Source organism: Mangifera indica, chromosome 20, assembly GCF_011075055.1.
Source record: "Mangifera indica cultivar Alphonso chromosome 20, CATAS_Mindica_2.1, whole genome shotgun sequence".
NCBI lineage: Eukaryota > Viridiplantae > Streptophyta > Magnoliopsida > Sapindales > Anacardiaceae > Mangifera > Mangifera indica.
In genome coordinates this window covers 9,741,071-9,757,458 of record NC_058156.1, presented here as the reverse complement: position 1 = coordinate 9,757,458, position 16,388 = coordinate 9,741,071, and the positions used below count along the sequence as shown (strand labels likewise).

The 16,388-nt window shown below is 28.1% G+C and overlaps 1 protein-coding gene across 1 annotated transcript; it reads left to right on the top strand.

Moving 5' to 3' along the window:
* Positions 1-5,042: 5,042 nt before the first annotated feature.
* On the top strand, positions 5,043-5,807 carry LOC123204961 (protein SUPPRESSOR OF PHYTOCHROME B 5-like). The gene is made up of 2 exons (XM_044621786.1): positions 5,043-5,324; positions 5,369-5,807. Exons 1-2 carry the CDS (start codon positions 5,201-5,203, stop codon positions 5,653-5,655), a joined length of 411 nt encoding a protein of 136 aa, XP_044477721.1. The 5' UTR covers positions 5,043-5,200; the 3' UTR covers positions 5,656-5,807.
* The last annotated feature ends 10,581 nt before the right edge of the window (positions 5,808-16,388 follow it).

The window sequence follows — 16,388 nt, the reverse complement described above, 5'->3', positions numbered from 1 at the left end:
ATATATGAAAATTTTAGGGGTACACTAACGTGCATGACGAGTGCATGCCTATGCATGGGGTTAGATGCGAACTGATTGTTTGATTCAGTTCCGTTCAACTCTAATTTGAATTTAAACTAAATTTAAACTGAAAGATTTTGTTTGTTTTTTAAAACTAGGAGATGTTCAAATTGGATGAACTTGTTCAAATTCGAATTCAAATTGATCAAACTCATCTAAAAATTGTTTGAGATCAATTGGCTTGAGGGGTACATTGCATTTGGTACAAAGCAGTTGTATCGCATTCAGCTTAAAAAGTCAACAGCAACTACAACTTCTTACATAGGAATACAAAGCTATGTTGTCAATCCTTGCAACAAACAATCTGACCCGTTGAACACCTTCTGAAAACACAATGAGCAACAATTCCGGCCATCAGATTCTGACAGGAACAGTAGCATAAACAGGAAGAAAACCCTTCTCTCCAATTCTTTAATCTATGGCGAGTCTGTGGACTTCTGTGTTTGATGATACGGCGAGTTTTGGCTAAAACTCACCATGTATATCACTTAAGCCAGATTCCTCCCTATGTCCATCGTCTTCTCCTTCTATCTTCTTAATTTGTCTTAATGAAATCTTACTGCTCCGTTATTGTACTAAAACAGTTTAATCTGAGGCCAAGGTGAATTGATCTTGAAATCAAAACTACTTCAATTTAGTAGTCTGTTGTTGCAAGTTCATTCTTCACACAAATGCACTAAAAGATCCCTCTCAACTAAGGTTGGATTCAAATAAAGCTTTTTCAAGCTTGATTCAAATAAGCTTAAGCCTGAGAGTTCAATTTTTTCGAACTTGAGCTAGAGCTCGAGCTTTGGGGGTGTTCAGTTCGTCAAGTTCTTGAGCTTTAAAAATTTGATATTAATTGCTTTAAAACGATTTTTTTTTTTACTAATATACATCAAAATGACATCATTTTACAATTAGATTGAACTCAAAGCTCGGTTCCAACTTGACTTCTCTTAATCGAGCCAAGCTTGAACACCTATGATACGAGCTCGAGCTTGTCTCCTCTCAAGTCGAGCTAAATTTGAGCTTAACTCAACTCAAATCCAACACTACTCCTGACTCCATGAATACAACTACGAGGAAAATGTTCCGTACCAAATGCAATTTACATTGAAATAATTGCTTGTATAATACCTTATCAATCAAATTATATGGATATATTTTTTGTATATAATTTAGGTACACAAATAATGTTTCACTTTGTGATTGAATGATTTTGAATTAAATATAATATAATATTTAATCACATTATGACATATTATCTATATATCAAATTGTGTACAAAATAAATGTGTACACTTCCCATATATGCTAAGCTTACCTGGGTATTGAAAATAATGGAATAATGTCTCGTGTTTAATCAAAGAGCTTGCTGATCAACACGGCCACCAGAAAGCAAATTCCACAGACAACCAACCAGGTGGATAACGCGAGAATTGAGGGCAATGGAGTTATAATGCGCAAGAAAAACGCAATTGCTGCAAACAATAAACCCAATCGTTGGAGCGCTAGAGAAATTTTAGGAAATTTCGAGCTCAGTAATTTGGCAAGGGAGAGAAAAGTGAGGGAGAATACGATAGCAACACAAAGAAATTTCTGGGATTGAGTCCGCCGAGATTGGAGAGATATTACAACAGCGCTTGGAAAGCAAAACCCTATCATTAAAAATGTCACTTCTAAGGTATGTTGATCAGCCACCGGAGCCGGTGGTGGAAGTTGGTGCACGTGTTCCACTATTGCTTCATGATCGGAAAAAAAGAAGGCCTTGAGACGACGTAGTTTACCCATTTATGTCGTGATTCAAGTGAAACAATAATGGAGACCATGTAAGTGCCGTGGTTTTCATTATAAGTTCTTACTTTAAGAGCGGCCGGCGGAAGATTCTAGCGTATACATACAGCCGCCAACGGAAGAAACAATTAGTATAAAGACAAGATTTGTTACAGACCGACAGGAGACAAAAGTAGAGGCGGTCCATGGCAATTGTCGAGCAAGAGACCAAAAAAGGAAGGATTCATAGAAGTTATCTGCTCCAATGTTGCAGCTACAAAGGCCTATGGTTGATGGATCATCTAATCAGGGGGATGAGTTTGACAATGGTGACAATTTTTTTTTTTTTTTTCTGGTAGTGTTTTTTTTCTTATCATATATTTGGGATATTTTTTTATATTAATTTAGCATCCTCAAAATTTAGAATATAATCGTTTTTCTTTATTTTATATTTGAATTATGTGCTCAAAAGTATATGCATATAATATCGTTATAATATGTATTTTAGGTATAAATCGCACTCTGAGTCACGATTATACGCACACACTTTTGAGTATGTAAATGATGTTATTATATAATAATCATATAATAACATATCATCTTTGGACAAATGATTTAGAATACTTGTTAGTCACAATGGCACGATCACATTTTTAAATGAAATATATATTTTTGATCCGATTTGATATGATTTTGATTTGTTTGCACATCATTTTTCTTATTTCATAGAATTATAATTCCATTTCATACTAAATTGTAATATTATAAACAAAACTATGTGAAAAAACAGTGTACACAAATTTGTGTATAAATGATGACATATCATTATATGATTAAGTAATTTTAAATTAGACATAAAATAACACTTAATCACACAATAATATGTTATAGTTTGTGTACATAATACTACTCAAATACTATATATATTATACAGTATTTCATCAATAATATTTATTAGATTCACAAATTCTTTATGGTATCATAGAAGTAAAGATCTTCCGACATTTTCCATGAAATTACAGTTTTTATATTTTTCTTTAGTTTTAAAAACTGACATTTTTGCTATACGACAGTTCAACCTTATTCTCTCACATAATAAACAAGGCAAGTATACGTGGATATTAACAAGTTTGTACATGGTGAAATTCAAGGTGAAAAATATAGTAGGTGATTCTGGATAGTTATCCCTTTGTATTTTTTTGTCATTCCTAGCTATTTGGTTTAAAACCTGTCAGATTTGAGCAAAACTCAGTTGTGAATACAAAGTGATGAGTTTGCCCTGGCTTCCCTCTCTTTGGTTTCTTGCCTGGAGGAGCACCTAGAGCATGATCAGCAACAGGAAGAGTCAAAGCAGCACAGTAAATGGACTGGTGAAATGTCGAGGACAAACTGGCGTACGTAGCTTGCAATTTCGACATGGGATAAATTAATGTTGAAGTTGTGATGGAAGAAGCAAAACCAACAACAATTCAAATTGAAGTTCAAAACGATTGCGGATAAGTTCGTATCATATGTGACAAAAAAGGTCATTTCAGAATCCAGATAAGATACACGGAATAAATTCTGGAAGTTATCTGTCTGATCACTATTATTTCACTCTGTTTCGGTGTCCTAGTCCCTGAAACCCAAGAACTACCATTAAAAGATCAAAATCATATTAACTTGTTTGATTTAATGATTTTGAGGTTAATTATTAGATATGATATTTTACCTATTTTATGTGATCAGTTTTCTCCCTCTCTTAAAAAAATTGTCTAACTCAAATAAAGTTTTTTCGCTAATAAAAAAAAAAAATCTGAAACCTAAAACCTGAAGCTCCAGTTGGGTGGTTTATATGATTTATCAGGTAAAAAGACTTTACATTTTAAACGAAAAGGAAATGGAAATGGAAATGGAAGGTTAGTGAAGGAGGTCTTTCTCAATCTCTCCTCTCCTGCATCTATTTAAACCATGTGGGTCTTATATTCTCTAGTTTTTGCAGAATGAGCCATCTGTGTTTACACTTAAAAGCATTCTTTTTATTATTAATCAATGACAAAGTGAACAACCCCATGTCCTTTCAAATTGAAGGAACTCTTGTATTTATGCCTTTGGTTTTTAGATGGGTTTCGCTCTCTTTCACAGCTTGTAGCTGTCTTCTGCTGGCTGAAGTCAGAGAATTAATGGTCTTCAGATTTATTTTCAGGAGATCAATGAGAGTTATCCCTTCTCCATTTAATATTAGGGTTGTAGAGTTTAGTTAGAGTCAAATTAGTTTTTTAATTATAATATAGGTTTTTTTCCAACATGTTTGCATATGATTATTTTTTTAAGAAATATAATTAAGAATAGGAAAGGAACCTGAGAGTATTCAAGAGAAAATGAAGAAAGTTTGAGAGAAAAATAAGGGCAAGGTTGAACATGAGCATTTTAAAGTAAAGGTAAGGTTGAAGGCGAACATTGAAAATAAGGGTAAGATTGAAGATAAACAACCACATGGTACAATAATTGTAAGTATGATTATTATGTCTCTGGTTTATTCAGGCAACTAATACGAACGGAATCTTCGGTTACAAAAAAAAAATACTAAATCTTTTTTATTGTTTTCATTAATTGAAATTAATTACAAGTGTTACTTTATATACAAAACAGAAATACACACGCGCAATAACTAAGGCTAATAGAGATAGAATACCAACATTTTTCTGACTTTACTAATCTCTTAATAGTTCTTTTACTCCTTCATTCATTTACTATATAAGAACAACAATAACATGATTAGTGGAATATTAGGACTTTAAAGGAGATAATCTAAGTTTAAATATTCGTTATGCATATGAAACTTTGAAAAAATTGCTTAAAAAAGAAACCTTCATCGCATGTTCATTAGATCCCATGTGAAAGTTCGTGTAAATGTGATCGTACCATTAGAAAGAGACGTAGAGAGAGAGTCAATTTGTGAGGCGTGAAAAGGGACTAGTAATTTTTCTTGGACTGAATCACCATAAATTTTGTGCTTGTGTGTGAGTATTTATTTCTAGTCCGCTATAAATTTTGTGTTTGTGTGAGTATTTAGTTTTAATAATAAAATTATTTATACATATTTTTAATACATAATTTAAATATATAATTGATATATTATCATATAATTCGATAATTTTGAATTAAAAATAAAACAACATCAATCACATGATGATATATTATCTATGTACTTAAATTATATATAAAAAAATTGTATATATTTAGTATTTCTCATTATGTGAATTTTTTCATTTATAAAAGAAAGATGTTTTAGGTCAGTTAAGGCATAACTGGTTTACTCAGGTGTCTAAATAAATTTATACCCTTAATTTTCTATTCAAACTTCTCGTTCTTCTTCAGCTTCTTCTTCTTGGCTGTTATACCAATGGAGTCTTCCAACGTGTTTGGAGGATCAGGTGAAGAATGTAACAGCTGTGAATCTGGTTGGACCATGTATATTGGCTCTGATCATGATGATGAAGAACAAACTGATGATACTGATGATAATGGTAGTGATAATAATGATGAAACAGAAGGTGGTGATGATGATGAGACGACGACGACGATGATGCTGACAGTGATGATTCCATGGCTTCTGATGCAGCTTCTGGCCCTAGCTATCCATATGGAAATGGAGAGAGCGTTCGCCATTTCAAGCATGTTGAAAAAGTGGAGGTTGACGGCAGCTCAGGCAAGAAAGCTAAAAGACAAATGGAAAGGCAAAAGGCTCAACATGGAAAAAATCATGAAGAGAAAGAAGAGCATGCTTCTGAAAGAGCTTCTGGTCGAAGTGACTCCAAGGTAGAGACAAATAATGTCAGGATAGGCAAAATAAAATAGACCATATTTTCTCCTTTACCCTCTTGTTTCTGGCATTGCCTTTGAGCTTTGTAGATTGGCTGAAACTGCATGTAGTACTAAATCAAAAATAATACTTAATTAATTTTAAGTAAGAGTTAAGTTGATTAAGAAATTTTCATTTTTAGCTGAGACCCACTTGCATTGGCTGAAAGGATAAATCTGAGATACAGTAATCAGACTTTTGACAAATATAAAAATAATTCAAACTCAAACCTTATTTTTAAATATTTTAATATTTTTTAATTGTACTAACATTTGGGTCAATTAAGATATATTACTCCTACCTTATATGATCAATTGCTTCCACCAACTTATTGCCGACAATATTACTTCTGTATTCATGTGTGGCTTTTGTGTTTGTGTTCTTTGTTCATTATCAATATTATTATACTAATTGATCAACTGTGGCAGGTACAGAGATACAGTATAGGGAGGTTAAAATTCAATAAAAGTAAAATATATGGGTAAATTAAGAAACAATGAAATCTCATCAGGGCAATGAAAATTTTAGAAGTTATATATTTTGATTTTTTTTCTATAAACAATATTTTGTGTACATATTTTTTAGTATATAATTAGTTATATAAATGATATATATTATATAATTAAATATTATTTTATCATTCACTAAAAATCACTCAATTATGTGATTATATATATTGTTTATGTATCGTATTGTATAACAAAAATTATGTGTACATATTTTTATTGTTTTTTAATATATTAAAGTACTAGTTTTTTAAGAGTAATGCTATATATATATATTTTGAGTACACAAAATAAGTACACAGATGATGTATCATCATATGATTGTGTGTTACTTTATCTTTAATTTAAAACAATAAAACTATGTATACTCATTTTTTATACATAATTTATGTATACAGATGAGGTATTATCATGTGATTGAATATTTCTTTATTATATGATGATATATGTTTTAAAATCACTTAATTACATAATGACACATTACTGTGTACATAAATTATGTATAAAAAATGGGTACACATAGTATTGCTTAATTTAAAATCACCCAATAACATGATAGCGTATCAACTGTGTATTTATTTTGTATACTTAAAAGGGTGTGTTTGGTTTAGATAATTTTTATTATAAAAAATGAAAAATTACCTGTTTGATAATGGTTTTGATAATTTTATTATAAATAATTTATATTGGGTATAAATTGTTACTATATTGATAAAATTTGATAAGAATTAATAAGTATAAATAATTATTGTATTTAATTAAAGATAATAAAATAAAATTATGCTCATGGTTATAATTATTCTAAAATATTTTTTATTTTATATATTATATTAATTGAAAATGAGGTTATTTTTCCCAAAAAAAATTAACAATTAAGAAATGATTGTAATAAAATATAATAAAGATTACTACGGTAATCTTTTAATATCTAAGATAAATAAGAGTATCCATTATATAATCTATTACATTACTATCAGTAATAGAAGTTTATCGAAATTTTTTATTACTAATAAATTAAACAAAATAATATAAATACTAAAAGATATATTATTAAAGAATTATTTCAGTTTCCTCAACCAAAATGGTTTAAAATATATTTACATAATTTAATTAAATTTTTTAACCCTAAACCCAAGAGTGACCCAGCATTCCAAGAGAGAAAAAAGAATATGTAAAAGCATCTGTGTGTGTGTGTGTATATAAATAATGGGTCTCCTTGTCCACTAAAAATCATGCCAAACTATATATATATTTCAAAGTTATAATATAAATTATAAGGAGTAGTAAAATTGGTAAAGTTTAAAAATTTTCAATAAAAATATCTAAATTTAAAGGAACAACAACTATTTCTCGTCCAATTTTTAATCTGCTCTCAAAAGTATATTCACGTTTGATGAAAAACTCAAACATCCACTCATCTATAAACAATCGTTAAGTTCTCGTTTAAATAGAGGGATAAAACTGTCATTTTACTATTTATAGTTCAGTTATATAATTTTATCTTATTTTTTCCTTCCGATTTTAAAAATTAACTTTTATCCTCATCTCTAAACTTTGAAAAGTGACTTTCACCCCCCAAATCCCTAATTTTTTTTTTTACTTTCCCTCCAGCCACTAGCGATGATGTCGTTAGAGGGAGAGTGACAATCGTCGTCCATCTTGGACAACGGTCATCCTTCTTGGATGATGATCGTTGTCTAGAGGTCATCGTCTTCCAGAGGTGATCGATCTCTGGACGAAAACTTCTTTGTTGTTGTTAGAAAAAGTGACTGCATTTTAGGAGGGAAAAACAATTTTTTTAAAACTTAATTTAGGCGACAAATGTTAGTTTTTCAAATTAAAGAGAAAAAACTAAGATAAAATTTTAATTATTTAATATTATTGATAAAATGACGAATTTATTTTTAACCCTAACATGAAAATTTGTGATGGGTCTAAACATATTAAACTTTGAAAAGGTATTTAAGTTTTTTATAAAAAATAAATATATTTTTGAGATAAAACTAAAATTTGGATGAGAAATAACCCTTTTTCCGAATTTAAATCTTCAATATATTTATGAAAGTTTAATTTATCCTATTCAGAATAGCGATAGCAAAACATAGATACGCAAGCTGGATTCGTAGGACATATTGCCTTGCACCAGACATGAAGACGATTTTAAGGATTTAGCCTTGGATTAAGACAATTCTACACAATCCCTACGCATATCACGTTCCTGGCCCTTCGCAATAGGGTCAGCCTAGCCTCCAATTTAGACCAGATTCATTTGACCGTATTTATATCATATGAGTTTGAATTTCAGACCAAAGATCCCCAACCCTAATCTGTTCTGTAGTAGAACTGTATCTAACTTTTTAAACCTGTCTAGGTTTAACAAATATGGTTTGGCATCTTTTGAGTTTATTAGAAATTATTTATAGTATTTATTCTCTTAAGGTTTTTTAATGTTTTAATTTTTTATCAAATTAATTTAATTTATTATTAATAAAATACATAATGTAATATAATATTTTATTTATAATTGATTAAAAAACTATATATTTAGACTTTTAAAATATATTAATAATTATAATAATTTGTCTGTAACAAATTTCATTATAATAATATTTCTCTAAACATTTTGATCAGTTTAAATTAGTTTGAATTATTTTAATATTAATCATACCATAATTCGATTCAATACCGAATTATGTCAGAGTAACTCATGTTAAATTTCGTATCAAAAAATTCAACTCTTACTCATTTTTTTATATCATACCATATTTGTTCAATGAATCCATCTCTAATGCAAAATTTTCTGGTCTCCCCAGTAATGACATGGGTGGCTATTTAATATTGGTCCACTTTTTCATCCTATACTTACTCTGCCTAAATATTAATTGTGCAGCCGATGCCTTTCATATGGCCACGGCGCTTTTCTTCCCTTGGCAAGGAATCCAACATTATATTCAATTAATGCGTCTTCCATAATGGTTTCAAAAATCGACAGCAAGAATCCAGCATTGCCAACGATATTACTTCTGTATTCATATGTGTTTAGGGTTTGTGTTCTTTGCTCATTATCAATATTATTTCACTAATAGATCTGTGGCAGGTGCAGAGAAACTATATAAAGAAGTTAAAATTCAATAAAAATAAAATACATAAGATATCTAAAAAGGGTCGGTGAAAATTTTAGAAGTTATGTATTTTGAATTTTTTCTATAAATAATACTTTGTGTATATTGTCACGAGCTCATATTAGAAGTTGTGATAGAACTTTGGATAACTACTAATGATATGGCATGGCGCATGCACCACTGATCCTTGAGACGATACATCGAGATGTTGCACAAGCATGCCTGTTATGTTAACAATTAAGAACATAATTGTAATAAAATATAATAAAGATTACTTAAGTAATATTTTAATATCTAAGTTAAAAGTGATAATAAAATTATTTATTATATTATCTGTTATATCATCATTGATAATAGAAAATTATTGAGATATTTTATTATTTATAAATTAAATAAAATAATATAAGTGATAAAAAATATAATAGTTTAATTTCTTCAGCCAAACTATCCAAAATATATAAATTTATCCCCTTTTCTTAACCCCAAAAATGTATTAAACTATTAATTTTTTTAATCTAAGAGGACCCAATAGAGAAAGAAAGATGAATACGTAAAAGTATTATGTCTGTCTGTCTGTCTCTCTCTATATACAATGGTTCTTCTTGTCCATGACTAGAGTGATATGACATAGCGCATACACAACTGATCCTTGAAATGATGCATCAGGGATGTTGCACAAGTAGGTTGAGAAAATTCAGCGTATGACTATATTTTTGAGTATAGAATTGGTTATATAGCTAATGTATTATTATGTGATCGGATTTTATTTTATTATTCATTCAAAATCACTCAATCATATGAAGAAACATATCATTTATATATCATATTGTGTGCTAAAAAATGTTTGCACATAGTTTTATTATTTTTCGATATATTAAAATACTAATTTTTTAAGAGCACTATTACATATATACACTTTGAGTATACAGAATGAGTATACAGATAATGTGTCATCATGTGATTGTATGTTATTTTATCTTTAATTTAAAATCATTTAATAATATAATGACACATTAATTATGTATTCATTTTATATACTCATAGGGTATATTTGATTTTGATAATATTTTATTACAAAAAATGAAAGATTACCCGTTATATAATGGTTTTGATAATTTTATTATAAATAATTTATATTGGGTATAAATTATTACTATATTTAATAAAATTTAGTAAAAATTAATAAGTATAAATAATTATTATGTTTGATTAGAGGGAATAAAGAATACTAAAATATTATTTGACTTAAATGTCATGATTATAATTATTCTAAAATATTTTTTATGTTATTAAAAATGATATTATTTTTTCTTAAAAAAGTAACAAATAAGAACATAATTGTAATAAAATATAATAAAAATTACTTAAATAATATTTAAATATTTAAGTTAAAGGTAATAACAAGAGTATTTATTATATTATCTGTTATATCACCATTAATAATAAAAGATTATTAAAATATTTTATTATTTATAAATTAAATTAAATAATATAAATAATAAAAAATATATTACCAAAATAATAGTATAATTCCCTCAGCTAAACTACCCAAAATATATAAATTTATCCCCTTTTCTTAACCGTAAAAAAGGTATTAAACTATTAATTTTTTTAATCTAAGAGGACCCAATAAAGAAAGAAAGATGAATACGTAAAAACATTATATCTGTCTGACTATCTCTCTCTATATATAATGGCTCTTCTTGTTCACTCAAAATCACCCCAAACAATATATATCTTAAAATTATGAGGCATATAGATTAATAAAATTAATAAAATATTAAAATTATTTAAAACTTTTTAAATTTAAATATTTATTATAATTATAAATTTTAATTTACCTAATAAATAATTATTATTATGGTGTGATTTATCCATCCGATCCACCATAGAAAACGATTTGAAGAGAGATAAAAAGAGAGAATAAAATGGTAAAAGGTTGGTGAGAAAAATGAATGGATAAAGGAAAAAAATCTGTACGGAATACTGATAGCAAAGCAGGTGGATTTGTGGGACATACTGCCTTGCACCAGACATGAAAAGCCTTGCATTATGACAATCCTACACAATCCCCACCCAAATCAAGTTCCTGCCTCTTCGCACTAAGGTCGGCCTAGCTTCCATTTTAGACCCGATAGTTCTCTTGGTGGTATTTATACCATATTAGTTTGAATTTGGTCATGTTTTGTATTAGAATTGTATCAAAAATTTTAAATTATTTTTAAATTAAATTATATTTAAATTGATTTAAAATTATTTATTGTATTCATTCTTCTGAATTCTTTTTACGGTTAATTTTTTTTTCAAATTATTTTAACTCATTATTAACAAAACATATAATATAATATTTTATTTTGTTACTTTTAAAATACGTTAATAAGAATAGTAAATAAATTTCATTCTCACTACTTATTATAAAATAAAACTTTTGAATAAAAATTAAGAATAATTAAGTTATATAAAAATATAACTATATATAATATATAAGGAATGTAACTTTAGTTGATACTTGTTTTTCCACATTTTTTTAATCTATTTATAACAAATTCTACTATTGTAATATTTCTCTAAATATTCTGATCAGTTTGAGTTATTTTTGTGTCCATCCTAATAAAATTTAATTTAATTCTAAATTGTGTCATATTAACCCATGATATATTTTATATAAAAAAAAAATTCAACTCGTATCCCTTTTTTTTCATATCATATTGTGTTGGATTAACCGTTAAAAATTGTCCATCTCTAATGTGAAATTTTCTGATCTTTTCAGTAATGATATGGGTAGCTATTTAATATTGGTTTACTTTTTCACCCTACACTTCACTACAATTTCAAATCTATAAGTTGCTTGCAGGTTGTCCAGCTGCAGCAGCTAGGCTGATGAAACTTGGGGCAGCTGAGACAACATTATCCCTGGTGAGTGTTAGAGATGAGAATTTTGCCCCATTTTAAGGGTTTTAACCTTTTTTATTTTAATAGAGAGAAAATTTTTTGATAGAAATAAAAAAAGAAATGAGGATAAGGATAAAAAATCTCTCTGTAATTGGAGATGAGCTAGAGATAGAGATAAATATATCTCCTCCCTTCCCTGCCCTTTCTTTGCGTCACTCTTATCTCTCCCCTTCTATATTAATATATTTACTTAAAATACTAATATATTTTTATATTTATTTATATTTTTTAAATTTATTTAGATTTTTATTGTACATATTAAAGTGAGTAACATATTATATCTGTTACATTTGAAATAGTATGTTGGTTTTAATTTTATTTAATTTTATTATTTAATATATTTATATTATATTTAAAAGGTATAAGAAAGTGATTTTTTCTTATGCGTACGAGAAGAGGATTTTTCCTTGCGAGGACGAGGAGGGAATGAAGAAGAAATTTTTCTTCATGAGGAGGGAATGAACAATCATTTTCATCCTCATAATGAAAACAAACTAAAGATGAGAATTGATATCTCTTATAAAAATAAGGACGAGGATTGAGATTCTCTCACCTCTTCTTTTTATTGTCATCCTTAATAATTATATTGATAAAATAATATTATATATATTTAGTATATAATTTAAATATATTAATAATATATTATTATATAATTAAATATTATTTTATTTTTAATTTAAAATTATTTAATTATATAACAAAATAATTTATATATTTAAATTTGGTATAAATACACAATATTTTATTTAGTGGCAAAACAATGTCTTTTCTCTTTGAAAATGGCTCTTCCAAATCGTACAGAATCTTGTTCCCAACCAGCTGGCTTTGCCCTTTATGCCTCTCCCTCTCTTCTCCCTCCTGTCATGTCACAACTTACAAGCCGAACACTTGTCTTCAACACATCTCCATCAATAATTGCCACCCAAATGTCATCAAATCAATCTCTTCAACTCGGATTGGAATCCACACTTCTTTGATTCTCAATCTCTTTTAACAGTAATATGAAAGATTGAATTTATAGGCAATATTCTTCATGATTATAGGATTGACTCTTGCACAAATCATGAAATTTAATAACTTATTTTCCTTTAGGATTGTACTATTGATTTGTATAAACATTTCTTTTAATAATAAAATTATCATCCAGTTCATTTTTTTTAAGGGATATTAATTAAAATAGGCAAAAAATTTTTCGTTTATACTTTTTTAGGCAAACACACAGTAGTTTTACTTTTATAAGCAAATTTTTTTGTAACTCCAAAAATACACTCCCAGCCCTGTAGCTGTAGGCGTTGGAAGGAAGGTGTGGTGCACGCGGTGCGTACGCAGTGCGCACCGTGCATACGTAGTGCGTGCGGTGCGCGCGGTGCGTACGGTGTGCGGTGCGTGCCAGTGTGCAGTGCGTACAGAGTGCGTGCACCCTCATATAATATATATAATTAACTGCATGCGCACTTTCTTTTATATATATATATATATAATAATATAATATAATAAATAAATATATATTAAATATTATAATATTTAATATAATATACATAAATAATAATAATAATAATTTTTAAATATATATTATATATAATATTATAATATAATAAATATATATTATATTATTATATATATTTAAAAATTAATATTAATATTTATATATATTATATTAAATATTATAATATTTAATATATATTTATTTATTTATTATTTAATATATATATATATATTTTAAAAAATATAATAAATAAATATTTATATATAAAATAAATATTATAATATTTAATATATATTTATTTAATATATTTTTTAAATATTATATTATATTATTTAATATATATATATAAGAAAGGGTGCGCGCACTGCATGCACTGTGCGCACCCCCACACTCTGTTTTTATATATATATATATATATGAGGGTATGCGCACTCTGTACGCACCGCGCGTACTGCTCGCACTCCTCACGCACCGCGCGCACTGCGCGCACTCCGCATGCACCGCGCGCACCAGACCTTTCTTCCAGTGCCTATAGCTACAGGGCTGGAAGGGTATTTTTGGAGTTATAAAAAAATTTGCTTATAAAAGTAAAACTACTGTGTGTTTGCCTAAAAAGGTATAAGCGAAAAATTTTTTGCCTATTTTAATTAATATCCCTTTTTTTAATTTGTAATATGGTATCAAGGAGGGATGGGAATTTGGGTTTAATTTTAGGAGTTTCGATTCTCACTGATCCTAACAGAAAGAGAATTCTCTAATAAAAAAATAAAAGTAAATTAGGATAAAAAAATCTTCGTAATCAAGAATGAGTCAGGGATGGGGATACATGTGTCTCCTCCCAGTCCCGTCTCTTCCTTTCCCAATCTCTTTATATTAATATATTTATTTAAAATACTAATATATTTTTATAATTTATTTAAGTTTTTGTTATACATATTAAAGTAGTTAATATATTATATTTGTGATATTTAAAATAATAGATTAATTTTACTTAATTTTGTTATTTAATATATTTATATTGTGTTTATAAAGTATAAAGAAGAGATTTTTTTGTAGGGACGAAAAAGGAATTTTTTCCATTGAAAATAGGGAGGGGATTTTTTTTTGCGAAGAGGAGATGAGAAATCATTTTCATCCTCATAGCGAGGATAAACTGGGGATAAGGATTGATATCCCTTACGGAAATGGGGATTGAGATCCCCTCCCCGCCCCTGCCCATTGCCATCCCTAGTATCAAGGTCTCATGAGATTTCATAACTTGAATTTTTTTCCTTATATATTGTATTTGTTTAAAATAATATATTTGTTTTCCTTATGTATTGCACTCTCATGATTGTATATGAACATCTCTTTTAGTAATGAAATGATCATCCAATTTACTTTTTTTCATTTATAGCATGAATAAAATGAATTCGTGAATGTAGGGCGTGGGGGTTCATAAGCAATCAACTTTGGTAAAATTAAATATACATAAAGAAGTTACGTGGATAAAAGAAGTTCATGCATATGCATGCAAGAGTTAAAATGGAATAAGGTAACTGTAATTATAAATTTTTTACCTATAGATATTGAATTTGATGAACTACTTGAAAGAAAAATATAAAAAGTGTTGTAAATTTTAATAAGTGGAGACAAAATGATAAAGAAAGAAGAATATATAAAGCTTTCAGGAACAAAGCACAAGTGAAAGAGAGATGCTTATTTGTATTAAAAGCGAGGAGGAGGTAATTGTACAATGTAAAGAAAAAGAGGAGGGATACATATAGGTTGCAACCACCAATGTAATACCTAAATCAATATAATTATACGTATATATTTTTTATATATAATTTAGATATACATATAATATATTATCATATGATTAAATATTAGATCTGAATCTACTCATAATGGGTCGACCTAACTCGATTTAATATAACTGTCAAAGGCAATTATAAGAGACAATTGGACATATATAAATTGTCCAAACTACCTTCCTATGAAAACATAACGTTATTTTTCTAGAGAAAAGAACTCTTCCCTCTTCTCCTACCAATGTAATGCAAGATTTTATCTCTCTAATTGAAAATCAGTACGTGGACAAATGACATCATGGAAATAGACTAACGTCGATACCTTACGCCGTATTCGAAGAAGCTTCATCAAATATTACTTTAGGTACATAAATTTTTATTTACAAATTTCATAGAATTTGATCATAACATATTTAATTATTTTTAATATTAAATAATTTTAAATTAAAGATATAATAATACTTAATTACATAATAATATATGATTTATATATATCTAAATTATATATATATATATATATGTATATATATATATACACATAATATTATTCTACCTAAATATTAATTGTGCGGCTAATACCTTTGATATGGCCGGTGCTTTTTCCTCTATAGGCCGGAATCCAACATTATATTTTAATTACTGCACCTATCATAATGAATTCAAAAATTGGCAGCACGAAAAAGTCGATTTTATATATAAACTACCACCTTCGACTCATTAATGTGCTGTTTTTTTTTTTTTTTCCCGATATTTGACTCTGAATGCTCGATTTATTTGATCACATGTACAAATACGTTAAAACGTTTAACACGTGCGCTTATTGGAGCTAGTTTAGTGCATATTGTTGACATTTAACTTACCGACCACAGA